This window comes from Ornithorhynchus anatinus, chromosome 2, assembly GCF_004115215.2.
Source record: "Ornithorhynchus anatinus isolate Pmale09 chromosome 2, mOrnAna1.pri.v4, whole genome shotgun sequence".
Classification (NCBI taxonomy): domain Eukaryota; kingdom Metazoa; phylum Chordata; class Mammalia; order Monotremata; family Ornithorhynchidae; genus Ornithorhynchus; species Ornithorhynchus anatinus.
This window is the reverse complement of record NC_041729.1, coordinates 68,584,480-68,612,377: the sequence shown is the minus strand read 5'-3', so window position 1 is coordinate 68,612,377 and position 27,898 is coordinate 68,584,480. Positions and strand designations below refer to the sequence as shown.

Sequence of the window (27,898 nt, the reverse complement as noted above, 5' to 3'; positions counted from 1 at the left end):
AAAATTTCATTTTTTCTTTATTTCACATTCCAGAACCTCCATTACATTTATAAAATACTGGTTTCACTGCTCTCATAGCCATTTTTTTTTAAAAAAAACAACATATTTACACTAGGTGACAAGTGCACCAAAGGATTTCTGCTCTGGTCCTCTAATCGGGGACTATAAAACTGTTTTTTTTTCATTTCCAGTGTAAATTTCAGGTTAAAAACATGCACTTGAAGTGTTTTTCCTATATTAAACATTAAAAGAAGCATAAAACAAGTAAAAATGCATTTATTACAGTTAAAGCTCTCTTAAGAACATCTTGATACTGTACAACCCATGCTCAGTTTCCTAAAATATTTTTCTTATAAGGACTATCTCCCCACATCATGAAAAGCTTGTGAGTTTTCAGTCACATTATAATAGAGACAGCTATCTGGTAGACAGATCTGTATTTCCTCATTTGAAGAACAATCATCTTTAAAAATCAAAGGAAAACCACAGCAGAGCTCTTGAAGATTTAATTTATGAGTCATATCTTGCCATTGCAGTACTGGTACTACTGTCCTGGAGAAAGAAATATGCGAATCTTTTCTCCCACAGAAAAATTATTTTCAGGTGAAAATGTACAGTAGATTTTCATTCTAATAACTAACTAGAGACTTTTTTTACAATTCAGGGAACACAGAGGTGTTTGATCAGAGTAGCCAGAGATCTGCTGTTCTCTGCTAAGTGAAATTCTCTGAACATATTCAGTTCAGCCTGCAGCGGAAAGAAAAAGAAGTCCATGGAGAAAGCCCTTGTGACATTCTCCAGTGCTGGACTGGACATAAGCCCTTTGCCCAGCTCCCATCTTTCCTTCCTATATCTCATTCACTCTTGCCTCTTACCTTCCCCCTCTTTTTTAAATCATATTTGTTAAGCCCTTACTATCTGTCAAACCCAGTTCTAAGCACTAGGGTAGGTACAAGTGAATAGGTTGGACACAGTTCCTGTCCTGCATGGAACTCAGAGTATAAGTAGGAAGGATAACTGAGGCACAGAGAAGTTAGTGACTTGCCCAAGGTCAAATGGCAACCATTTGGCAGAGCCAGGATTAGAACCAAGGTTCTCTGGCTCCCAGGCTCATGCGCATTCCAGTAGGCCATGCTGCTTCTCCCTTTCTGCCCTTCACTCCCCTTACCTCCTACATTTTTTTATGTGCTTTGTGAGAGAGATTGAGAGAATGGACTCTTTAACCTTCATTGCTCTGCTTTGGGTATGTAGTCCATAGAGGTATATTTCAGAATATCTAGTAACCAAATTCACTAAAACTTAACCAGCCCACTTACCAAACTTCATTTCTTTGTTAGGTAAAATCCAAGTTCTGTATTTTTTTAACCTTGGTAATTGGAAAGGGAAAAATAAGAGGTTTAGGGATCTGAAATGATCTCGTCCTGTATTTAACAGAGCCTTGAATGACTTCCATATTGCCCTTAATCGATCAATCAGTTAGCCAGTGGTAGTTATGAGTGCTTACTACCTGAAGAGCACCACACTAAACACTTGGAGCAGAATAGAATGAAATAAGTGGACATGCTCCCTGACGGTAACAACCTTACAAGTCGAAATAGCATAAAATAGATCTACTCTTCCTCCACTGTGCTAAAAAAGGAGTTTTCTAGGGAAGGTTCAGTTCCTGTGATTCATCAGAACCTTGTCCTCATGAACACAGTCTCTGCTTCTCCTTGTTCACACATTCAGTTGCCCCAGGCAGTCTAGCAAGTATTCAGATACAATACTGATACTAATACTAAAGAATGCCTAAGAGACAATGCTTCTTGTAAACCTAGGATTTCATTCTCTTATGGCCTAAGGGTGGCATGCGTTAAGGATTCATTTCAAGTGAGAGCACCAGCCTTTAACAAATGAGCATTTTCAAAGGGAAAACACTGACCATTTATTTCCACGCCATCATTTTGTAGTAAGATTTATAATGGCAATAAGAAGTCTTGGCTTTGTTTTGGGGGAGGGTTTTTGTTTTGTTTTGTTTTCTTTTTTTAAGTCAAATGTAACCAACAGGCTAAAATTGTAGGCATTTTTTAAAAGTCTGTAATGAGCACACAGTACTAGAGATGACTCTTTGATAACAGAGTTCCTTCCCTTTTACTCTATGAAGATTCATGATGACATTGATTGAAGAGGATTAGGGGTTGAGAGGAGAGTAGATTTTGTGTCTTGTGATATATGTGATTGCGATTTTCCAAAGCAAAACGTGGCATCTTATGTACCATGTTGCTCGGCCTTCGCTTACCATTTTAAACATTGAGAACTTCCTAGCTGGCTTCACATATCTGGAGAAATAAAAAACCTAGGTAATAAAGTAGACATAATTTCTTCCCTCACTCAAGCACACACACACAAAAGGAATCAAAATTCAGTTCAAGAATCTGGAAATGCTTTGATGATGGACTCGTAGGCAGGAGGAGGAGTCTGTGTGGCATGGCCAATCCGGAGACTGTTATTGGACCAGTGGAACTCTGGGCGGCTCAGACTGTGGGTGGGGTTGATGACGGGGGAGGTGTTGGTGGATGGAAGAGTCACCAGTTGACTGTCGGTTTCCACGGGGAGCGGTGGGCATTGCAAGAAGGGGTGGAAGGTGGAGGCCCGGAAGCTGGATTTCCTTGGGAAAGAATTGGTTTGGTCCAGAGAAGCCTGCCGCTGAAAGGTGAGACTGGCCAGGCTGAGGTTGCTCCTCCGCTCGCAACCGCTGTGCCGGTAGAATCCGGTCCTGTTGAGACTGTGGCCATGAGCGGGTCTGGTACGCCGGCTGGAGCTCCACTGCGAAATGGGGGCACTGGCTCGGCGGCGGGATAGGCAGAACAGCAGAGCCCAGATTATCCCTCCTATCACCAGCCCGATGGCCACAGACACTGTGAAGGACATTATCAGATCATCTGAAACCAAAAAAGACTAGTTAGTCATCAAACAGCCTCTGTACTTTCCCTGTATGGAATCCCAGAGAGAGACTGGATGAAATTAGTTCATTTGCTTGATCATCATCGGTATTGATGGGATGTATTATTAATAATAATAATAATGGTACTTCTTAAGCACTTACTATATGCCAAACACTGTTCTAAATGCTGAGGTAGATACAAGTTAATGGTGTCGGACCTCATGCCTGCCCCTCATAGAGCTCACATTCTTCATTCTCATTTGACAGATGAGATAACTGAGGCCCAGAGAAGTGAAGTGACTTGCCCAGGGTCACACAGCAGACAAATGGCCAAGCCAGAGTTAGAACCCAGGTTCTCTGATTCCAAACTTGTGCTCTTGGTCTGCTGTCTTCCCAGGCCCATGCTCTATCCACTAAACCACGTGGCTCAGTGGAAAGAGCACGGGCTTTGGAGTCAGGGCTCATGAGTTCGAATCCCAGCTCTGCCACTTGTCGGCTGTGTGACTGTGGGCAAGTCACTTAACTTCTCTGTGGCAGAGAAGTGGCAGAGCTGGGATTCGAACTCATGAACCCTGACTCCAAAGCCCGTGCTCTTTCCACTGAGCCACGTGGTTTAGTGGATAGAGCATGGGCCTGGGAAGACAGCAGACCAAGAGCACAAGTTTGGAATCAGAGAACCTGGGTTCTAACTCCGGCTTGGCCATTTGTCTGCTGTGTGACCCTGGGCAAGTCACTTCACTTCTCTGGGCCTCAGTTCCCTCATCTGTAAAATGGGAATTAAGACTGTGAGCCCCACGTGGGACAACCTGATTCCCTTATGTCTACCCCAGCGCTTAGAACAGTGCTTGGCACATAGTAAGCACTTAACAAATACCAACATTATTATTATTATTATTAAACCACGCTGTTTCTTGAGCATTACTGTGTGCAGAGCACTGTACTAAGCTCTTGGGAATGTACAACAGATTGAACAGACCCATTCCCTACCTGCAGAGAGCTTACAGTCCAGAGGGAGAGACAGACATTAATATAAATAAATCATTTATAATGTAAAACTTAAAGTTATGTACATAAGTGATGTGGGGTATCACAGGCCCAAAAGTCACAGATCAAAGTACATAGATGATGATGGATGGATAGACGTTCTAACTAATGACGCGGTATCAGTTCTGGATTTGGGTCAGCACCTTTAATGTTTCCGTGGTTCGTCACATTCAGCTTGATAAGAAATACTTCTTCCCTGGAACACAAGGGAGAAGGGCCTTCCTCTACCTCAATCTGTCAGTCATTCCTACTTATTGAGAGATTACTGTGTGCAGGACATTGTACTAAGTACTTGGGAGAGTACAATACAACAATAAACAGACACATTCCCTGCCCACAAGGATTGTACAGTCTAGAAGAGGAGACAGACATGAATGTAAATGCATTTAACAATTCTAAATTTCACTGGTTCTGTAAATGTATTCTAAGGTTATTTATCACTCTTTATTGTTGTATTGTACTTTCCCAAGTGCTTAGTACAGTGCTCAGTACACAGTAAGCACTTTATATGAGTCAATGAATCTAATAAATAAATTACAGATATGTAATAATAATAATGTTGGTATTTGTTAAGCACTTACTTATGTGCTGATGAACTATTCTAAGCCCTGGGATAGATACAGGGTAGTCAGGTTGTCCCACCTTAGGCTCACAGTCTTAATCCCCATTTTACAGTTGAGGTAACTGAGGCACTGATAGGTTAGCTGATTTGCCCAAAGTCACACAGCTGACAGGTGTCAGAGCTGGGATTAGAACCTATGACCTCTGACTCCTAAGCCCATGCTCTTTGCACTGAGCCATGCTGTGCTGTGGGGATGAGAGGAAGGATGAATAAAAGGAGCTAATTAGGGTACTGCAGAAGGGAGTGAAAGAAGAGGCAAGGAGGGCTTAGTCAGGGAAGGCCTCTTGAAGGAGATGTGCCTTCAGTAAGGCTTTGAAGAAGGGGAGAGTAATTGTCCTTCCTTCTTGACTGCTTGGGACAATCAACAAGCAACCAAAGAGCAGAGGCAAGGAGCCTCAGGTAGACAGTCAATGGCTACACCATTTACTGAATAAAGTGAAAACATTCTAAATTGGAAAGCACTATTATATGAATATTTATCACTCAATGGTATTTATTGGGCCCTTATTTTATGCAGAACTCAGTACTAAGTGCTTGAGAGAGTACAGTAAAGAGGGTAGACCACCTCTCTGCCCTCTATCTTATAATCTCCATTCAGGTGATTCGATCTCCGGTTTCTTATGGCCTATACATCACTTATATCCTGTAAGATATTTCTTTTTTATCTCTGAACCTTTAGTAAGGTCACTTCTTGTGTCCAATCTCCTTGAACAAAATTGAATGATCAATCCATATACAAATATTCCCTCTTGAACTTATCTCTTCCCTGTTTGTTCTACTTCCCTAAAGGAAAGAACAGTTCTCATTCATTCTAACTTTCCAGTTTGATGTGTTCAAGTTTTGTCTCCTGTGTGGAGAGAACAGATTTTCAGAAGATCATAACCTCCATGGCTTTCAGAGACTTTTCAGAGGCAGGAAAGGTGCAGAAAACAAGGGGAAAATGTCTCCTCCTTGCTTTCCACAGTGCACATGTGTTTCTGAAAGGGAGCAAGAAGGGCACTCTTTGTGGCCCAGTGAGGCATATAGTTGCCTACTTCCAAGCACAGAGTTGATTGTTTTGTGCCTTTAATGAGATATTCATGCCTTATTCTAGAATAATGCTCATGTGTATATGGTTAGCAAATGGGTCAATTTTTGTTCTGTTTATACTCAATCAAGTGCAAATGTGGCCTAGTAGAAAGAGCATCGTCCTGGAAGTCAGAAGGGCCTGGGCTTTAATCCAATTTATTCTCTAATACTGTCTTTTACCAAAGACATTTGGCTCTGCCAAATGCTTGCTGTGTGATCTTGGGCGAGTCACTTCACTTCTCTGTCTCAGTTCTCCTGTTCTCACTCTTAGACCATGAACTCCATGCAGGACAGGGACTATATCCAACTTAATTCACTTATTTTTTACCGCAGTGCTTAGAACAGTTTTTCACACATAGTAAGAGCTTAACAAATACCCTTTTAAGAAAATTATATATATATATACATATATATATATACATACATACATATGTGTGTGTGTGGTTCAATGCTATGATCAACATCTCCTAAGTAATGGGCAAGATTTAGCCTGAACAAACATGGTAATAAAAAATTAGAACATGGTCAGTTGCATCTTGCTCAACCTTATCTTTGCATAGCTTAATTCACTGGAATATTCACTCTGTGACTATTGAAGTCCCTTTTTTTGGTAAAAGACAGTATTAGAGAATAAATTAAAATTGTATTTCAGACTGACATTCTATCAATGTCAAATTGTCTTAAAACTGCTGTGAGTCAACCAATAAATCAGTAGTTTTTATTGAGGATTTACTGTGTGCAAAACTCTGACTAAGCACTTGGGAGAGTAAAATACAGTAGATAGGCACTACTCCAGCCTGCAATATATAAGGTCAAAATTTCAAAAGAAATTCTAGTAGTAAATGAGTCATCAATGACTTTAAAGCAGTGTTAATGGAAAGAGCATGGGCCTTCCATGCTCTGCCACTTACCTCCTGTCCTTAGTATCCCTGTGCCTCAGTTTACTCATCTGTAAAATGGGGATTGAAATATCTGTTCTCCCCCTCTCTTAGACTGTGAGCACCATGAGGGCCTGGACCTCACATATATTTGATATCTACCTCAATACTTAGCACAGTGCTTGGTACAGAGGAAATGCTTAAATTCCTCAAGTATTAAGGAAGAAAGTGATTTTCCCCCTCCCCCTCCCCCATGGTCAACAGATATGATAAAAGTAGATCTGGCTAATTGCTACAATAAAAAGATGAAGGGCAGTGTAAGTGAAAGAAAGATCTCAACTGCCACATCAACAAGTTGTACATAAATGTTCCCTTGGACCTCCAGAACTATTGCTGTTTTTCCAACACTGGCAGTGATGATAATGATATTTGTTAAGCATTTACTATGTGATCAGAACTGCAGTAGCTACAAACAAATCAGTTTGGACAGACTCTGTCCCATATGGGAATCACAGCCTTAATCCCTTTTTTGTAGATGAGGTAACTGAGGCACAGAGAAGTAAAGTGATTTGCCCAAGGTCACACAGCAGACCATTGGCAGAGTGAGGATTAGAATCCAGGTCCTTCTAACTCCCAGGCCCATGCTCTATTCACTAGGGCATGCTGCTTCTTGGTACCATCTGATACTAAAGGGGTAGTAGCTCAGCTGCTTATTTTACCACCAGCTGCTTTCTGGAAAGTCAGTGAAGCATTTAGATCTCTTTCCCCACAGCTAGTCATTATGCCATTGGCACTAACCTGTATGAGGTTCATGAACTCTAACTGTTTAATAACATCTCTTAGAGAACTCTAACCATTTAATAACCACCTCTTTTAGAGAACCAGATTAAAGTATCCTGAAGCCTCACCTGAAAATGGATCTTTTCCTCACCCTGATTTGCTGTGGGATTAAGGCATCTGCTTCTTATGGGTATATACTAGTGACTAGCAATATGGAAATTTCTCCATTACACTATAAACTGGCTGTGGGCAGGAAATGTCTACTAATTCTCTTATATTGTACTCTACCAAATTCTTAGTACAGCATTTTGCACACAGTAAGCACTCAATAATACAATTGTTGGATTGACTCTTGTGTCCATCTGCCGGTCCTCCTATCTTTCCACTTACTGCTCTTCATCAAGCAGCAGGATTACAGACCTGACAGAAAGTCAAACTCCCCCATCAGAATTGTTTGGAGTATTCTGGTAATTCTCCAGAACCTTTTGGACCATTCTAGGAGGATGCAGGCTCCTCTGCCAATAGAGACAAAGCTCTATCTCTTTTCCTCCCTTCCCACCCAACCTGGGGGTTTGGAGCCAAATTTACCTGAGGGCAAAGCAAAGAGTCACTGGAGCTTCCCACTTCTCTAAGACTTACCCTGAGAGAGCTTATTGCAGTAAGTCTATTGCTCCCAAACTAAGATATGCCTGGGGTCAAAAGGAAGCTAGGCGAGATTCATTTACTCATTATCTTAATTTGGGGATTATTTCAAACTAAACCCTATTCCCCAGTTCTTTTTCCCCCCAAACAAAACTCTCAAGGAGCCAGTTGCATGACCAAAGCACATAATGTCTGGCATCCCCATAACTCTGAAGTTGTAAACTTCAGTACCTTAAAATAATGCCTCATGATCCTCGACTCGTGTATTTTATTTTGCATCCTCCCATTTGTAGTACCAATTAAAGACCAATTTTGATCTTGTCTTGTCTGGGAATCTGGTTCAGCTGTGGTTGCTGGGACCTCCACAGAACTCTCAACTGCAGCCTGGTAGAAGTTTTAAATCCTATATCTGCCTTGGTTAATATCAAACATAAGGGGTCTGTAGTTATAGCCTGAGTTTGATGGATGGTATAGAGCTAAGTGCCCCCAGTTTCATTCTCCTTAAGGAAAAATCCTCAGGGGAATCTAATGTTCTCCTCCTTTCCCCTCACAGTCTATTGTCTAGGGAAGAGAGAGACCAAGCAATCACTGAATTTTTGCCCTGGTCAGAATCTTTCACCTAAGTCCAGGAAAGAGACTCTCTCCCCTGAAAAAGAGAAAATTAAAATAGTTTGCCTAGTGGATAGGCAAATGGAAAAAAGCTGTGAAATGATAGAAAAGATTGGTAAGAACAGCAGGTGAATGAGTATGTAATAAAACAGGGCAAATGGTTATAAAAATCATCAAGGATACTGAGATTTGCAGATTTTCTTCTAATGATTTCCAAGGAAATATCTGCTAGATTTACTTCTCACTAAATGCCATCTACCCATTCTCTCAACCACCCCAGTCCTCTACACTTAGGGAAGCAGTGCAGCTTCGTGGAAAGGGCCCAGACCTGGTAGTCAAGAAACAGGGGTTCTAATCTCCACTCCTCCAGGTGTCTGCTGTGACCATGGACAAGTCATTTAACTTCTCTGTGCCTTAGTTTCCTCTACTATAAATTTGGGATTCAATATCTGTTCTCCTTCCTACTTTAGACTGTGAGTCCCAAGTGGGACATGAACTTTGTACAATCTAATTAACTTATATCTACCTCAGTGCTTAGATGATGCTTGACAAGCACTGTTATCACAAGTGCAAACACAAGTAAGCATTTAACAAATACTGTAAACAGGTTATCTATTCATTTATTTGTTATTGATTGATTTAACCACCTAAATTTATTATATTAATTTACTGTTGTGCCCCTTATTGCATTTGCATCTAGTTTTATTCATTCATTCATTCAGTCAGTCATATTTATTAAGCACTTACTGTGTGCAGGCACTGTATTAAGCACTTGGGCAAGTACAATAGAGAAATAAAGAGTGACAATCCCTACCCTTAATGAGCTCACAGTATGGAGGCAGGGAGATAGACATTAATGCAAATAAACAGCTATCAATATAAATAAATAAAATTACAGATATGTACATAGGTGCTGTGGGGCAGGGGGTGGGGGGAAGAGCAAAGAGAGCAAGTCAGGGTGAGGCAGAAGGGATGGGAGATGAGGAAAAGAGGGGCTTAGTCTGGCAAGGTCTCTTGGAGCTGATAATCTAATGGGGAAACTCCTCCAAGTGCCAAGCAGAGCATTCTGCACATTCTGAATCATATTCTTGGTCATGAATCTGGTGGTTCAAAATGAAGAAAGGTAACATTTCTTCACAAAGCATATGGTGAACAGATGAAGTCTGTTACCAAAAAAAGTTATGGAGGTAAAACTTAGCAGTTTGAGGAGGTTTGGGATATTTGTTTAACAGGTTACTATAGGGAAATTTAAAAAAAAACATAAAAGGGAAAAGTTAGAGATGAGATGATTTAAGAAGATTTAGATTAATGATAAATTATTAGAGGGAACATTTATTTTAAAATGGTTCTTGCCCAAGTCAAGGAGGGCAAACTACCTCATTTTTCTTTCAAGGACCTTTGGGAACAACCATCAGAGATGGGATGCTAGAAGAGATGGATCGCTGCTCTAACCGGTATGGAATTGCTTTTATTCTTATGTTCTAAAGAAAGTAGTATACAATTTCAATGTGAGTTTCATTTCCTGGCCTCTTAGTGTGCGGTCATTCCCAATACATACAGTTCGTCTCTAAGGTTGAAGCTAAGTTCCCAACTAATTTCATGTCATAGCAATAATAATAATAATAATAACAATTATGTGCTAGAGTAGGTTCAAGATAATCAAATTGGACACAGTTCCTGTCCTTTACTGGGCTCACAGTCTCAGTAGGAGAGAGAATGAGTTAGAGTAAGCACCTCTAAACTGGCATCATTTGCAAGCTCAAAGCCACTTATGCCAAACCATCACTTAGTAACAATAATAATAATGATGATGGTTTTTGTTAAGCACTTATTATGTTCCAAGCACTGCTATAAGCACTGGGGAAGATACAGGGTGATCAGGTTGGGTAGATACAGGGTGATCAGGTTGTCCCACATAGGGCTCACAGTTTTCTAATCTCCATTTTACAGATGAGGTGACTGAGGCACAGAGAAATGAAGTGACTTCCCCAAGGCCACACAGCAGACAAGTGGCAAAACTGGGATTAGAACCCAAGTCGTCTGACTCCCAAGCCCATTCCCTTTCCACCAAGCCATGCTGCTTTTCGGTCTATCCAGATTGTTTCATTCCTTAAAGCAGTCCTTTCTACGGTGCTCAGAACTTAATATAGTGGACTGCACACAGTGAGTGTTTAATCAATACTATTTCTGCTATTATATCCAGAAAGTGCAATAAAAACATGATGATGGAAGAACTAGGTTCTTCCTTAAACAGTGGCTATTTAGGCTATAAGTTCACTGTGGGCAAGGATGGTCACACTTCATTGCTGTATTGTACTTTCCCAACCGCTTAGTAAAGTGTTCTGCACACAGTAAGGGCTCAATAAATACTATTGAATGAATGAATGACGTAGCATTTGTGTTAATGGGAAAGAGTGCACAGTGGCTCTGAAGCAAGGGAAGGGGACAAGGATTCCCCACTGGAGAATGTTTATAAATTTGTTGATTTTAGTCTGCCATGTCCCCTCACCCACCACCGTGTGCCTCCCTTCTTTCCTCTTAAACTGTTGGTCCTTGTGGGCCAGAATCTGTGTCTGAATTAAGCTCCATCCTTAGTACTTTTGTCTCCATCCCCTAGTACTGTTCTCTGTGCTTTACAAGTGTTTAATATGTCATTATTGTTATTGATTAACACTGAGTTTGACATGACTACCTTAGGTACTAAACTGAAATTCATCTTGTGTTTCAATCAGTGGAGTTTTTGAGTCCCTGTTGGGTGTGAAGTGGCGTGAAGCAGTGTGGTCTAGTGGATAGACCACAGGCCTGAGAGTCAGAAGGACCTGGGTTCTAGTTCCGGCTCTGTCACTTGTCTGCTATGTGACCTCGGGCAAGACTTCTCAGTGCCTCAGTTACCTCATCTGCAAAATGGAGATTACAACTGTGAGCCAAGCCCCATGTGGGACGTGGACTGTGTCCTACCTAATTATCTTAATAATAATAATTATTATTATTATGTTTGTTAAGCACTTACTATATGCTAAGCACTCTTCTAAGCACTGGGGTAGATTCAGGGTAATCAGGTTGTCCCACGAGGGCCTCACACCATCTAGATATCTAGATACACCTGGGTATCTTGTATCTACCTCAGCATTTAGAACAGTGCCTGGCACATAGTAAATGTTTAACAGATACCATTGTATTGAGCTATATTGAGTGACTGGGAGAGTACACCAGAAACCCTTAAGGGGCTTACAACCTAATGGAGGCCCCAGAAATCCTTACGGGGCTTACAGTCTACCTTATTGAATCCTCTTCTTTTAATATATCAGATACCATTGTATTGAGCTATATTGAGTGACTGGGAGAGTACACCAGAAACCCTTAAGGGGCTTACAACCTAATGGAGGCCCCAGAAATCCTTATGGGGCTTACAGTCTACCTTATTGAATCCTCTTCTTTTAATATATCATCTGCAATGACCCTAAAGTCTTTATTTTCTCCTTTTTCTGCCTGAAATATATTCTTTGTAAATAGCTGGGAGCATGAAGCAGTGTTGCCTAGTGGAAGGAGCACAGGCCTGGGAATCAGTGGATCCGAGTTCTAATTCTGACTCTACTTGTCTGCTGTGTGACCTTGGGCAAGTCATTTAACTTCTGTGCCTCAGTTACATCATCTATAAAATGGAGATTAAGGCTTTGAGTCCCACATGGGACATGGATATGTCCAACCTGATTATCTTGTTTCTGCCCCAAAGCTTAGTACAGTATATGGCACATAATAAGCACTTAGTAAGTACCAATTAAAAAGTTAAAAAAAATTATCTGAGCTCATTTAGAGATCATACGATTTGCTAGCTGAAGCCCAAATCCACTCTCATTCAGAGAATAGCTGACTAGCAAGAAAGTATTGTTCTAGAGAGACTGGAGAAGTGGCAAAGAATATTCCCTACTTTGGGAAGTATTGTCTTATAAAGTCCCCAGGAAAAGCCTCCTAGAATCTAAAGCTGGAGGGGAGAAGAAATGCTTGAGGCCCACTTTCTCACCCTGAGGGGGGCCCATCTTTCATGAAAAAAATCAATCAATGAAGTAGATCAAAGACACATGACTAAACCTAATGCTTTGAATCTCATGTAGAACTGAGGGGTAACCTCCCCTCCCGCCCCCTGCCTACCAGTACTATCCCTGAACGTAAAGGAAAAAGTTTAACCTACACATCCCAAAGACAGGGATGAGACAAATGTATCTCATCCATCTGAACAGTCCTTGGCACATAGTAAGTGCTTAAATACCATCATTATTATAATTACATAACAAACATTATCTATGGATCCTTCACCTCTTTTGCAGCTCCTGAATCTCAGCAATAGGGAGATCCCAAGGAGAAAAATTATCCATCATTCCAGCCTTGATTTCCAGTCAGTTAACGGGATTTATTGAGTACTTAGTGTATGGAGGGCACTGTACTAACCATTTGGGAGAGTATAATACAACAATAAACAGATACTTTCCCTGCCCACAATCTGGAGATGCACCAATTATACAGGTCCAGTTTGTCCCACAGCTTTTCTGGATGCCTAGGCAAGCCTTTCCCCTCTCAGGGTTGCACATGGAGAGTTTCCAGTAATCTCCAGTCTCAGCTATGGGAGGGAGAGTCAAGCAGAGGCCTACCTATTCCACTTCTAGCTTGGCCAGTGTCTAGTGAGTGGAAGGCAATCTGCTACAAGTCAAAACTCACCCATGCTGGGCAGCACCAGTATGGGAAAGAGTCAAAGGTGAAGACTCAAGTTTACTGCACCGAAGAAGACAATGTTTCATTCATTCAATCGTATTTACTGAGCGCTTACTGTGTGCAGAGAACTGTACTAAGAGCTTGGAAAGTACAATTCAGCAACAAATAGAGGCAATCCCTGTTCACAAAGGGCTCACAGTTTAAAACGGGGGAGACAGCCTTCAGAACAAGTAAACAGGCATGAGTAGCATCATTATAAATAAATAACATTCTAGATACGTACACATTATTAATAAAATTAAATAGAATTATAATTATAAATAAGTACATATGTACACAAGTACTCTGGGATGGGGAGGTGGGAAGAGTAAAGGGAATGAGTTGGGACAATGGGGAGGGGAGGAGGGGCAGAAAAAAGGGGGGGCTTAGCCTGGGAAGGCCTTCTGAATTAGGTGAGCTTTCAGTAGGGCTTTGAAAGGAGGAAGTGTGCTAGTTTGGCAGATTTGACGAGGGAGGGCATTCCAGGGCAGAGGTAGAACGGGGGCCAGTGGTCGACGGCGGGACAGGTGAAATTGAGGCACAGTGAGAAGGTTAGTACCAGAGGAGCAGAGAGTGCGGGCTGGGATGTTAAAGAAGAGAAGGGAGGTGAGGTAGGAGGGGCCAAGGGGTTGGAAAGCTTTGAAGCCAATAGTGAGGAGTGAACCACATTTGTATTTTTACCAAGAAAACTCTATAGATACACTACCAGAGCAATTGCAGATGGAGAGTGGGTGGTTCTGCGAGTGATGAGTTCTTGGTGTCACTATGGGTCAGAAATGACACGATGGCATAAGGCAAGAAAAGGTAGGACTTAAATCACACTCACAGTGTCTAGTTAGTTGTTAGCTGTGTTAGCTAGTCTAGTGTTAGCTAGTCAAAGCTCGTTGTTAGCTCTGTCTTCTAATTCTGCTCTCTTGTGCTCTCCCAAATGCTTAGTACAGTGCTAGGCACATAATAAGTGCTCAATAAACACCATTCATTGATTGATTGATCTGTCAATGCCAGTATTTTTGAGAACACAGCTAGAGTCTCAAATTTCTTCTAGAATAACCCAAGAGTGAAAACTATTTGATTTATGCTCCCTAACTGACCTGCCATCTGTGCTGATGGAGGCATTAAATCCAGTCTGAGAGGCTCACATTGTTGATAATACTATCTTGCAATTGAATGCCACATTTTATGTTTGAATGATGCCTATGGAAACTTTTCAAGAGTCAGAGTCTCTTAGCCACAGAGGAGATTGATTACTGTGACTGTTCAGTAAGCCTCTATTTTGGTTTAGAGTTTAGCACCTTGTGGTTAATAGTAATAACTGTGGTATTTGTTAAGCACTTACTATGTGTCGGACACTATACTAAGTGCTGGGGTGGATGCAAATAGGGTAGGACACAGTTCTTGTCCCACATGGGGCTCACAGTTTCAATCCCCATTTTACAGATGAGGTAACTCGAGGTGCAGAGAAGTGAAGTGACTTGCCTAAAGTCCCAAAGCAGAGCCAGGATTAGAATCCACATCCTTCTGACTTCCAGGCCCACGCTCTACCCTTACACCATGCTGCCTCTTCCCAGGCTAGACCAGCCTCATGAAATGGGGAAGCAGCATGGCTCAATGGAAAGAGCCCGGGCTTGGGAGTCAGAGGTCATGGGTTCTAATTCTGGCTTTGCCACTTGTCAGCTGTATGATTTTGGGCAAGTCACTTAACTTCTCTCTGCCTCAGTTCCCTCATCTGTAAAATGGGGATTAAGAGTGTGAACCCCACGTGGGACAACCTGATCACCTTGTATCCCCCCAGAACTTAGAACAGTGCTTTGCACATAGTAAGCGCTTAACAAATGCCATTATAATAAATGGAGGTTTTATTGACCTGATTTCTTTACTCTTCTATTAAGCCCCCAGTATGCCTGAATCCTCTGGAGGGTTGGCATTTCTCCTGCTCTGAAGAGCTTTGGGAGAATCAGGATGAGGGTCAATTTCAGAGACCTCCATTAAGCAGGGCTGAGATAATCTATTTGGGAGCTTACCATATGGTTCTGAAAAATGCCAATGGTCCCAGCCCAAGCTGGATCCCACTAAGAGGATCTCTTGGCAAACTGAGGCTACAAAAGAGAAATAACATGGCCCAGTGGAAATAGCATGGACCTGAGAGTTAGAGGACCTGGCTTCTAATTCCAGCTCTCCAAATTATTTGCAGTGTGATCTTGGACAAGCCACTTAACTTTTCTGTGCTTCAATTTTCCCATCCGTAAAATGGGAATTCAATACCAATTCTCCCTCCTACCTGGACTGTGAGCCCTATGTGTGACAAAGGACTGTGTCCCACCTGATTAACTTGTATCTACCTCAGGAGTTGGAATAGTGCTTGCCACATAATAAGCACTTAATAAATGTTTTATTATTGTTATTATTATGAAATCTCTTTGCAAGCTGTCTGGAGTGATTGGAATTTAGGGCTGAATAGGAGCTGCTGAGCTTGCCTCACAAGGGTCTATGAGTTGGTTTCATTTCCAGGCAGTATAAGGATTCACAGACTCTCATGTCTCCATCACAGTCAGGGAAGCAGTCCAGCAAAAGGGCCCCAGGGAATGTAAAGCTTTGCCCCTAGAGCAACAACAACAAAAAAAACCCCATAATTATGTACCCATGGAATGTGAAATCAATGCTTCTTTTGATTTTAAAAGAGTCAGGAAAAAGAGACATGAGGTTAGCCCTAAATCTCCTTATGAGAAAGAAGGAATTATGCTATTTAGTAAGCACTTACAATGTGCCTTTCACTGTACTAAGCACTGGGGTGGACACAAGCAAAATGGGTTGGACACAGTCCCTGCCCCAAATGGGGCTCACAGTCTCAATCCACAGTTTACAAATGATGTAAGTGAAGAACAGAGAAGTGAAGTGACTTGCTTAAGGTCACACAGCAGACATGTGGTAGAGTCAGAATTAGAACCCATGACCTTCTGACTCCCAGGCTCATGCTCTATCCACTACACCATGCTGGAAGAGGCAAGCCTATAGGAGGCCCAGTGAGTCAGCAAGCTAAGACCCTCTCTGGCTCTTTTTTGGCTTTTAATGGCATTTGTAAAATGCTTACTATGTGCCAGGCAATGTACTAATCACTGGAGTAGACACAAGATAACTGGGTTGGAAACAGTCCATGACCCACACGGGCTCACAGTTTTACCCCCCATTTTACAGGAGAGGTAACTGAGGCATAGAGAAGATAAATAGTTAAGTAACTCACCCAAAGTCACACAGAAGACAAGTGGTGGAGTCAGGACTAGAACCCAGCTCCTCTGACTCTGGAGCCCATGCTGTTTTCCCTAGACCATGCTTCTTCTGGCTCCCCTGCCTGGCCCTGATCCACTAATTAAGGCCATTTTTCTTTTTGGCCCATACACTTGTGGACCCAGAGAAACTCTAAATTTCTGAGTGCAACAGTAACATCCAGGCCAGTAAATTCCTCCTTTATTCCTCCTGACTCTCTCCTGTGTGTAGAGTGCCTAATAAGGGCATTCCCTTTATGGGGAATTCAGATAAGAAAAGTGTGATCTATGGAAAGGGCATGGGCCTGGGAGTCAGGAGAACTGGATTTTCATCCCCGCTTTGTCATTTGCCTGTTGTATGATCTTGGGCAAGTCACTTAAATTTTCTATGCCTCAGTTTTCTCATCTGTAAAATGAGGATAAAATACCTGCTTTTCCTACCCCTTTCACTGAGAGCATCATGAGGGAGAGGCATTGCACATGATCTAAATGTGTGTATCCCAGCATTTAGCACAATTCAACAAATGTCATTATTACTATTGTTATTCCTGACTTAGTAATGTTGTAGTGGTAAATACATCTCATTTTATTTTTAATAAAAAGGTATAAAATGCAGGACAGATATTAATTGCATTCCTGTGATTTATGTTCCTGAATCGTATAAAAAATGGCAATTAACCAGTGAATAACAAAAATCCCAAATGGGTGATAAAGCCAGAAAACATAAGCAGTTAATGTTCCACTGACTGTCCCTTTAGTGGATTGGTAACACTGGGGAACTGCTTTCCTCTCAACCCTTCAAAGAGTCTGTTCATGAGGATTTGATTTATGTCCAACGTTTATACTCAAGATTAAACTTTGATAGAAGTTTCCATTTCCAGCAGTTGTTGAGTGGTCACTAGTTCATATGACCTTGAACCATCTGGCAATGCTGACTCAATGACTGTGATGGTCCAGTGCCAAGTGACTTAAGGTGCTCCTTAGATACAAGGAAAGTCAACAAATGCGGTAGCCTCAGAAACATCCTGCAGAATGACCAATGAACTGACAGCAGCTTTCATCCTCCCTACCAATAAGAATGAAGCCTCAGTACCCTTAACATGCAGGACCTCACTTGGTAATTACATAATGAAGTGAATTCTGAATTCCATCCTTCTATAGGATCTGACAATTTATCAACATCAGTGGATAGGCAAAAAGTTGGAAAAAACAAGGGAAATGATCTAGTGCAAAGGAAATTGACTCTCAATTTAGGAAATTTCATGAAGTTGAGTAGGAGGAAGATAAACTGAAACTCTTGAACGAGGCCACCACATTTTGGATATATTTGGTGTTGGTTTTTCCACATGAATTGTGCTTCTGGTATAGTGGGTGTTAACGCCAGCCACTGACCTTCCACTCACTCTTAAAGAAAAAGAAATCCAAACCTGTCACAAGCAGTAACCCCCTGCCTCCCTCCAAAGAAAACAAAAAATAGAAAGAGGAATATCAACATATTTCCATGTAAGCCCTATTATCTAGAGGTCAGTGACCAAAGATGCGTAGGGAAAATTGTTATAAGGGATTTCCACAGTGGAGATTATTGCTCTTCTTTTACTTACAGTGTATATCTAACAAGCATGTCCTTTAAGGCCTACATCTTTAAAGGGACAGAGAAGGGCCTGAATAAGAGAGGATGTGGTTAGCCTACTTTGCTCTTTGGGAATAAAACTTCACTGACTTGTCTTTGTAATCACATAGCCTGAGTACGACATCAGGATAATTGTGAAATAATTGTAGTATTTGTTAAGTTCTTACTGTGTGCCAGGCACTGCACTAAGCACTGGGGTAGATACATATTTGTCAAGTTGGACATAGTCCCTTTCCCCCGTGCAGTCCACTAACTTAATCCCCATTTTACAGATGAGGTAACTGAGGCACAGAGAAGTGAAGTAACTTGACCAGGATCACATAGTAGACAAGTGGCAGAACTGAGATTAGAGCCTAGGTCCTTCTGACTCCTAGGCCCATGCTCTATCCACTGGATCATGTCTGTGCAGAGCACTGTACTAAGCACTTGGAAGAGTACACTATAACAGAGTTGGCAAACATGTACCCTACCCCCAGCAAGCTTACAGTTGAGTGGGAGATATCCAAAACTGATGTACTTATATTTATGTTTATGTTCATAAGGGCTAAGGAGCTGAGGGAGAGGTGAATAAAAGAAAGGGGCCAAATCCAAGTGCAAGGGCAATGTAGAAGGGAGTGGGAGAAGAGGAAATGAGGGCTTAGTTGGGGAAGGCCTCTTGGAAGAGATATGCTTTTAATAAGGTTTTGAAGGTAGAGAGAGCTATTATCTGTCAGATATGAAGAGGGAGGGTGTTCCAGGACAGAGGCAAGATTTGAGTTAGAGGTTGGCAGTGAGATAGATTATAATAAAGTACAGTGAATAGGGTGGCATTAAAGGAGAAAAATGTGTGGGCTAGAGGGAAATGGAAATCAGAGAGGTATGGTAAGTGGGGAGAAGGTGAAATAGTGCTTTAAAAGCTATAGTAAGGAGAGAGAGAGTGTGTGTGTGTGAGAGAGAGACAGAGAGGGGGGAGAGAGAGAGAGAGAATGGATATGGAACTTAATTCCTCCTTTTATCCATTCCAGTACTCTGTAGACCACTGGGGCTTATGGAACCAATGGACCAAAGAATATTCCAGCAACCGCACTAGAGCTTTGAAGCTTCAGGGGAGAGGATAACTGTTAACTCTATTTAGCCATCTGCCTGTATGCCCCAGCAAGATTGTAACAGAGTCAATGCATACACCTACACAAATGGAATAGGAGCATTCCAGCCACCTTACACTCCAGAATATGACCCCTACATGGCTGCCTGACCAGGGTAATAATAATGATGGTATTTGTTAAACACTTACTATGTGCAAAGCACTGTTCTAAGAGCTGGGGGGCGATACAAAGTGATCAGGTTGTCCCATGTGGGGCTCAGTCTTAATTCCCATTTTACAGATGAGGGAACTGAGGCACAGAGAAGTTTAGTGACTTGTCCAAAGACACACAGCTGACAAGTGGCAGAGCCGGGATTAGAACCCATGACCTCTGACTCCTAAGCCCATGCTCTTTCCACTGAGCCATGCTGTCCCATTTTACAGATGAGGTAACTGAGGCCCAGAGAAGTGAAGTGACTTGCCCAAACTCAAACAGCAGACAAGTGGCAGAGCCGGGATTATTATTAGCATCTGACCCTTCAAGAGCCTCTGATGGGCTAGGACAGAGAGATCCCAGATTGACATCATTGTTGCTATTTACTGAGAACCTACAGGATACAGAGCACTGTACCAGCCACTTGGGAGTTGACACCAGGTCCAGTTGGCTCAAACTGAAGGGGCTTCCTGCACAGCTCAGTAATTCTTCCTTTGTCCTTGTCTGACATTTTTTTAAATGGTATTTGTTAAGCACTTACTGAGTGCTGGGGGTAGATATAAATTTATCAGGTTAGACATGATCCCTGACCCACACGGGGCTCACAGTGTAAACTGGAAGAAGGAGGATTTATTTAATCCTCATTTTACCGATGAGGGAACTGAAGCACAGAGAAGTTAAGTATCTTGCCTGGAGTCACACTGCAGACAAGTGGCAGACTGGGATTAGAACCCAGGCCTCTGAATCCCAGGCCTGTGCTCTTTCCACTAAGCCAAGCTGCCTGTCTGAGGTTTGACCTCAGAGGCATTCAGTCCCTGTCCCGTCTGTTTGTTTTCAAATTCCCTTTCATCTTGTGGGCACCGGGAACTGAAGCCAGGCTTCAACCACCAATTAAAGTGCCAGAAAGAAGACACAGACAAAGCAAGCTACGGGCCACAGGTCTCCTTGAGCCCAAGTGGTTGATATTGAACTATTCCTGGTTTGGGCAGCAGCAGTGGTGGCAGAAGGAGCTCACCCATTGGGTTAAAGGGTCATATTACTTCATGCTTATCGAGGGCCCCTTCTGTGTTTGAGCAAATTAAACCCAGAAGCCCTGCCTTCTCAGAGCTTCAAGTATAAAATGGGAGCTGGGGTTTTCCACCCCTATTCCCTGGGGAAAAAAAAGTTGTTCAAGGCTGTTCCAGTTGCCCAAAGGGTTTTTTTCAAATAAAAGCATTTTCAGATGGATTTAGGGGATTCCTATGCTGGGCTGGGGCAAGGACACCATGGCCAACACTCTTTCCCTTTCCTGAACTCATCCCAGAGTTGAAATGCCCCTCTGGGACAATGGAAGAAGGTTGGCTCCTGGACTACTGCCCCCAAAGACTGACTCTGCAACTTCCCTCCTCCCCTCTGCCCCTGTTTCTTCACCCAGGTGCAAACACTGGGAAGACTCTCCCTTCCCTCAGAAGGTTTGCAGTGCTCAGTGATGGAGGGTGCTAGGTGAGTTCAAATCCCAGCTCTCCCACTTGTCAGCTGTGTGACTGTGGGCAAGTCACTTAACTTCTCTGTGCCTCAGTTACCTCATCTGTAAAATGGGGATTAACTGTGAGCCTCACGTGGGACAACCTGATTACCCTGTATCTACCCCAGTGCTTAGAACAGTGCTTGGCACATAGTAAGCGCTTAACAAATACCAACATTATTATTATTATAGGTTCAGGGTTTGGCAAGAGAAGCACAAAATAGCCCTGACTTTCTCAGTGACCTCTCTGGGGTCCTGCTAGACACTTAGACCTCACCATAGTCCAAGGCCTTCTTGATATCTCCGTAGTCATTTCAGCCGATGCCCGCTTGGTAGAGCACTACGAGCTCCCCCAATCCCTCAGACGTGCACCACCATTGGCCTATCGGGACTTTTGCTCTCTTTCCCAAGTTTCAAAAGAAAGACAGGGCTGTGAGGGGGGATACCTGGGGTCCATAAAGCCTCCACACCCAAGCAGCCCAATCTAAACTAGAAAAGCGTTTTAAAGTCTCACACCCTCCAGCTCCCAACATCCCCACTGCTCCCCGACGACTGATTTAAACTCAATACACAATCCCCATAACCCCAATCACACAACCATTCATCAGAGCTACATAAAACTCTGTAAATAAAGCCAAAAGTAAGCCCCAATATCTATTTCTATACCTCTAACATGGAAAGTTTTACATTTTCAGCTGCATGATCTTGACTTTCTCAACAGTGGTAAGTGGAAAGCAAATGTAGATTGCATTTCTCTTTGTTCTTCAGATGTTGGAAAATGAATGTTTCTCTACCTGGAATTTATGTTGGTAAAAGCTCTAGTTCCAAGTATTACACTATTGCCATTATTTGCCCCCGACACCCACCCCCAACCTTTTTTTCTCTTTATGGCTGATGAACATAGGCGGGTCTTGATAAAGCTGATGCACTTTTGGCCCACAGGATACAAATCCAAACATGAATGAATAAGTCCTCATTTCTTTTCATTTTGGAATATCCCCTCAACACCACTCAATTCAAGAACTGAAATGTGAGCTTCAAGTTGGATGGGAGAGGTCATTTAAATATCTGTGAACCAAGGTTTGCAAGTTAGCACAAGTAAGATTTTTGGAATCACTGAGTGCCCAGTCCCCCAGGCAGTGGAGGGGAATTAGTCTGTTGGTCCATGGGCACAGGTTCATTCATTCATTCAATAGTATTTATTGAGCACTTACTATGTGCAGAGCACTATATTAAGCGCTTAGAATGTACAAATTGGCAACAGATAGAGACAGTCCCTGCCCTCTGACGGGCTTACAGTCTAATCGGGGAACACAGGCAGACAAGAACAGTGGCAATAAATAGAGTCAAGGGGAAGAACATCTCATTAAAACAATGGCAAATAAATAGAATCAGGGTGATGTACATCTCATTAAACAAAATAAATAGGGTGATGAAGATATATACAGTTGAGCAGAAGAGTACAATGCTGAGGAGATGGGACGGGAGACGGGGAGGAGCAGAGGGAAAGGGGGGAGAAGAGGGTTTAGCTGCGGAGAGGTGAAGGGGAGGGTAGAGGGAGCAGAGGGAAAAAGGGGGAGCTCAGTCTGGGAAGGCCTCTTGGAAGAGGTGAGCTTTAAGTAGTGATTTGAAGAAGGGAAGAGAGATTGTTGGAGGTGAGGAGGGAGGGCATTCCAGGACCACGGGAGGACGTGGCCCTGGGGTCAACGGCAGGATAGGCAAGTCCGGGGGACGGTGAGGAGGTGGGCGGCAGAGGAGCGGAGCGTGCAGGGTGGAGTAACACTACTGGCCCAAGTAATAATAGTAGTAGTAATCATATTTACTAAGTGTTTACGGTGTGTAGAGCATTGTATTAAGAGTTGGGATAAAATACGCAGGTAGAAATTAAACATTTTCTCTTTCATGGGGCTTACAACCAGGAAGGTGCTCTTTGAAAAGTAGCATTGCCTATTGGAGAGAGAATGGGCATAGTAGTCAGAGGACCTGTGTTCTAATCCTGAATCTGCCACTTGACTGCTATGTGACTTTGGGCAAGCCAGTTAACTTCTCTGTGCCTCAGTTTCCTCATCTGCAAAATGGAAATTTCATATCTTTTTCCCTCCTACTTAGACTGTGAGCCCCTAAAGGGACAAAATTCTGCCTTACCTGATTATCCAGTATCTACCCCAGCACTTGGCATGTAGTAAGTGCTAACAAATACCACAATTATTATCATTATTTTATTACTATGATATGATGGTAAAACAAAAGGAGAATCAGAATGTTTGCCAACCCCAAATTAACATGGCTTTCCAGTTGTCTGGTACACTATGTATCTAAGGGATTCCCCATTCTCAAATTCAAATTTTCCTTCTAGGTTTTGAATAGAATGAATGCTTTCTCTAATCATTTAGATTTTGACATGCATCACAACTCTTTTTGATGGATAATTTGTGTGTCATTGAGCATACACCTACAAATGACAACCTTAGTGCCTATTGAACATGAGTAAAAATAATAATAGCAGTGTTCTTGGGGAAATATAGATGACAACAGAGCCTTCTGAATGATCCATGGATTTTGTTCAAAATTTGGTAAGTGTGCATGTGAGACCATATAAAGGACTTTGATACTGATTGTTGGCTAGTAGTAAAATCACCTGGGTGTCCCTAACCTTGGCTTTGTCCTCAATCCTGCTCCTTCCCCTTCATTCTGTCAGTGCTTCTGCTCCCTCAAAAAATTCCCTGCTTTTATCTCCTCTGTTGTTCCAATTTACTTAAAAAAAAGGAAAAGCCAAAAACAAAACAACCACCAAAAAAAAAAGAAACCCACAAAGAACAAAAAAAAAATAACCATTTTTCCACAGCTAAAGAGACTGGAGCTGGGAAATGACAAATGCATCAGAGCAGGGTGTATATATGGTCATGGTCAGCTGTTTCAGGAGGACAGTGCAGCCTCACCAAAATTCTCTGGGCACATAACAATAATAACCAATGATATTTATTAAGCACTTTCATCCCCACAAAATTCATGGCCTATAGAGACTGGGAAATTAATATTCCCTTGAGTTCGGACCAGGCAACTCACAGAAGAAATTATTGTTTATAATTATTAATAATAATAAATTTGTTAACCCCTTACTATGTTCCAAACACTATTTTATTCCCTGGGGTAGACACAGTCACTGTCCTGCATGGAGTTCAGAGTCTAGGTAGAAGAGAGTGCGATTTCATCCCCATTTTATAAATGAGGAAACTGAGGCACAGAGAAGTTAAGTGATTTACCCAGGGTCACACAGCAGACATGTGTCAGAGCCAGGACAAACTGTGGGAAGACTGTGGACTTTAATTGAGAGAGGTAGGTAACCAATGCCCCTTCCCACAGAGCTCCTCACCTTACATCTTCCTTCACAGATTCAAAGGGGAGGATTTGATTCAACTGTTAGAGACAAGGGGAAGTGAGTGACATTATACTACAAAGAGCCATAGAAAAGAGAACAAATTGAGTAACTGGGTACACATTTTATTCACTGAAATGGAATCCTTGTTTCTGACCCTCTAGACAAGTGCAGTGCTTAGGAAACAGAAAAGTTTCTTTGTTCTCGATCCATGAAAGGACGAGTCCAACATGAAAACAAACATCTGAGTACACTGAAGTTATAAATTAGTATTGTCCAACAAGAGCTGCATTTGTATCTCGGGCTTCAGCATTATCGACCTCTCGATCTTTACTACATAAATTGCTTCTTGTAATCTGAAGGTATATTGTCGTGCTACTTAGAGGAATGGGGCATCCTTGCAGCTATTTATTTAACTCAATTTACTGGTAATTGAAAGTGGGGCCTGAAATTAAAGTAGTAGTACAGCTTTGCACACATACATAACCACATCAAAAGTGTGCCTTTCTTTTTCTCTGCCAGATTTCATCCTAAAATGGGAAAGGTGAAGATTAAATGTGTTGTGGGACCTGATTAACTTGTAGCGCGTAGTACAATGCTTGGCATATAAAAAGCACTTAAAAATACCACAGTTGTTATTGCTATTGTAAATAAATGGCACAATTAACTTTTATTTTAAAAGTATTATATATATTGGTGAAAATAGACATTAAAATATGTTTTTCATTTGTTAAAAAAATTTTCAGTACCATCCATTTTCATCCATTTGAAAATTATCCTTGAATATGCTGGAATATCCAAAACTATAAAATATAAAGATTTTTAATTACTTTAAAATAAATACAATGACAATAAATTAGGACATCTTTCAGTTTATTATTGACTGAATTATTTACTGAATTATTTACTGAATTATTCCTGGTTCTATGACTTTCCGTAGCAAAGTAAATATTTAGAGTTGTTTTGATTTTTTCAAGTAGCTAAGTTGCCACTACTCACTGGCCAGCAAAAAAAAGGGGAATGGTTTAAGGTGTGTCCAGCATGAGGGAGCCAGAGTTTTAGTTGTATTAACTGAAAATGTATCAGAGTAGCCTGATATGGGAAAATGTAGTCAAGTTATCTGCTCTAGGCTTATCCTGTTAAAGTGTGAGGGAAGACATAAGAGAGTCAAGTGGGGAATCAAGCTGTTCCATCTCTCTTGGGGCTCAAAGGTGGTGTGAAAGGGCACCTAGAGCTGAATATTTCATGATTGTTAATTTTCCCCAGTTCTTTTCCCACCCCTCTCCCCATTCTTCCACCCCACCTCAAGGGACAGGACCATGTCTAATTCCCACTTGCATATTCTCTCTGTGTTTACTACAGTACTCTGCACACAGTAAGCACTTAATAAATACTATTACTACTACTAACTTCTACTCCCAACATTTCAATGTGCTGTTCCCCTGTCACTAGTTTGAAGAGGAACGAATGCGTTCCTAAAGAAAATAGTCAAAGTTCTCTCTCTCTCTCTCTCTCTCTCTCTCTCACACACACACACACACACACACACGAACTTTGCCGGACACTGTACTAAATGTTGGAATAGATACAAGATAATCAGGTTAGACAGTACCTGTCCCACAAGGATTCACAGTCTTAATTCCCATTTTACGGTTGCGGTAACTGAGGCAAAGAGAAATTAAGTGACTTGCTCAAGGTAACACAAGTAGACCAGTGATAGAACTGGTATTGAAACCCAGGTCCTTTGATTCCCAGGCCTGTGCTCTTTCCACTAGGCCACACTGTAAAACAAAAAGAATAAAAGTGAAAAAAAGAGTATGTTTCATTCTTTTTAGAAAGACTGATTTTCATTAGGCCCAAGGAACATGGGACTGGATTTCTAGTTTTTGTTGCCTTGTTGGATTTTTTTTAGTGAAATTTAAATATATCTTAAAGGAATTTGGAAAAGAGAAGAATTTCCTTACACTAACTTTTAAACATTTGTTGCAATAAGCCCAAATTATGTTTTTGAGGTGAATTAATTTTAAATATACATCAGTTATCATTCTTACATTTGGTACATTTCTCTTTGTCAAGATCTAGAAAGAGTATTAGGTTAAAGAAGCATCTAGCTTCTGAGAGAAGCCCTCTGCTGAGGTCAGGAGGCAGGACTCATGCTCCAGGTGCCCATTGCTTGTCGCTACTCTGCCTGGCTTCAGTTCTTGTCCTTCATTTTCCCCTAGATGATCATCTCTTTTTGTTTCTTTTAATACTATTTTGTAAGCTCTTATTATGTGGCAGGCACTGTACTAAGCAGTGGAATACATACAAAGTGGGTTGGACAAAGTCCATGTCCCATATGGGGTTCACAGTCTTAATCCCCACTTTAGAGATAACATAACTGGGTACAGAGAAGTAAAGTGACTTGCCCAAGAGGACACAGCAGACATGTGGCCAAGTCAGAATTAGAACCCAGGTCCTTCTGATTACAGGCCCGTACTCTATCCACTAAGCCACACTGCTTTTATTTTATTGATTTCATAATTGAAAAATTCCTGAGCCATCTCTTTCCTTTCAAGATTGAGTTCAAAATTATTTTCCTTCTGTTAAAACTTTAGGAACACAAGATTCTTGTGAATTCAAGCTCTGCTTTTCTATTTTCTCTGTTCTTCCATGCTGGCTGCCGCTTAGCTATTATGCGACTAACTCCCACCATCTTGACAGCACCTTAGATCAGTAGCAGCTCTGTCTCATTCACTCCACATTCACATTTCACTGAAAGCTTTCTCTGTCTCATCTTGCAAATTTTATTTTCCCTTTATCAGATCTCCCAATTCTGTGTCCCAATAAAGTCTAAAGTGATTATATGTGTATGCACTAAATGTAATGATATTTTTTAAATTACTGCATAAATAGTAATGATACCAGGAAATGTTCAAACACAACATTTTCTAAAAATCAATCTTAAGAATGCAGTGGTTAAACTCATGAAAACTTGAAAAACATTTGCCAAACCTCCCACTTCGCAAAAACCTGGAATTTATTCCAGAGATTTACTTGCCCTCAACCCTCAAGCCATTACCAATACCACAATCCAATTTCTTATTTTCACTCTTTTCTTTCACTTTGATTACACCTTGAATCCAACTATTACATACAACAAACCTGGATCCTCTTATTTAATCACTAGAAATTTCATTAACATGCATTTGAAAAATGAACTTATTGTATTACCCCAATTTTTCTTGCTACCTACATGTATGAATGTCCTTAAAGCAAGATATTTTGAAAAATCAAAAATCAGGTTACTTTCTAATAATCTAATAGCAAAAAAGATCCTAAGTGGTCTGATAAACTACATTTCACATGTATAGTTTGAGAGAAAAAAAAAAAAAACAATATCTTACCCCAAAAGTTTTCTGGCCATGGGCTCTCTAAACCTGTTGAGTTATTAGCCATAATTTCCACCAAAATTAGAGGGAATAAGAAAAACCAATATGTCCAAAAGGAGCACTAGGGTTTTATGGTGTGCAGCTCAGCAAGAGAGCAAATAGTTCACA

At 41.5% G+C, this 27,898-nt stretch overlaps 1 protein-coding gene and 1 non-coding gene across 2 annotated transcripts; one reads left to right on the top strand and one right to left on the bottom strand.

Moving 5' to 3' along the window:
* On the bottom strand, positions 1 to 27,898 carry MYCT1 (MYC target 1). Its single transcript, XM_029049835.2, has 2 exons — positions 27,746 to 27,898; positions 1 to 2,921 (listed from the first exon to the last, which is right to left on the bottom strand). The coding sequence occupies exons 1-2, from the start codon at positions 27,795 to 27,797 to the stop codon at positions 2,407 to 2,409; spliced, it is 567 nt and encodes a 188-aa protein (XP_028905668.1). The 5' UTR covers positions 27,798 to 27,898; the 3' UTR covers positions 1 to 2,406.
* Positions 13,133 to 13,269, top strand: LOC114809427. The gene has a single exon (XR_003757212.1). It is a non-coding gene; the product is annotated as a small nucleolar RNA SNORA7 (small nucleolar RNA).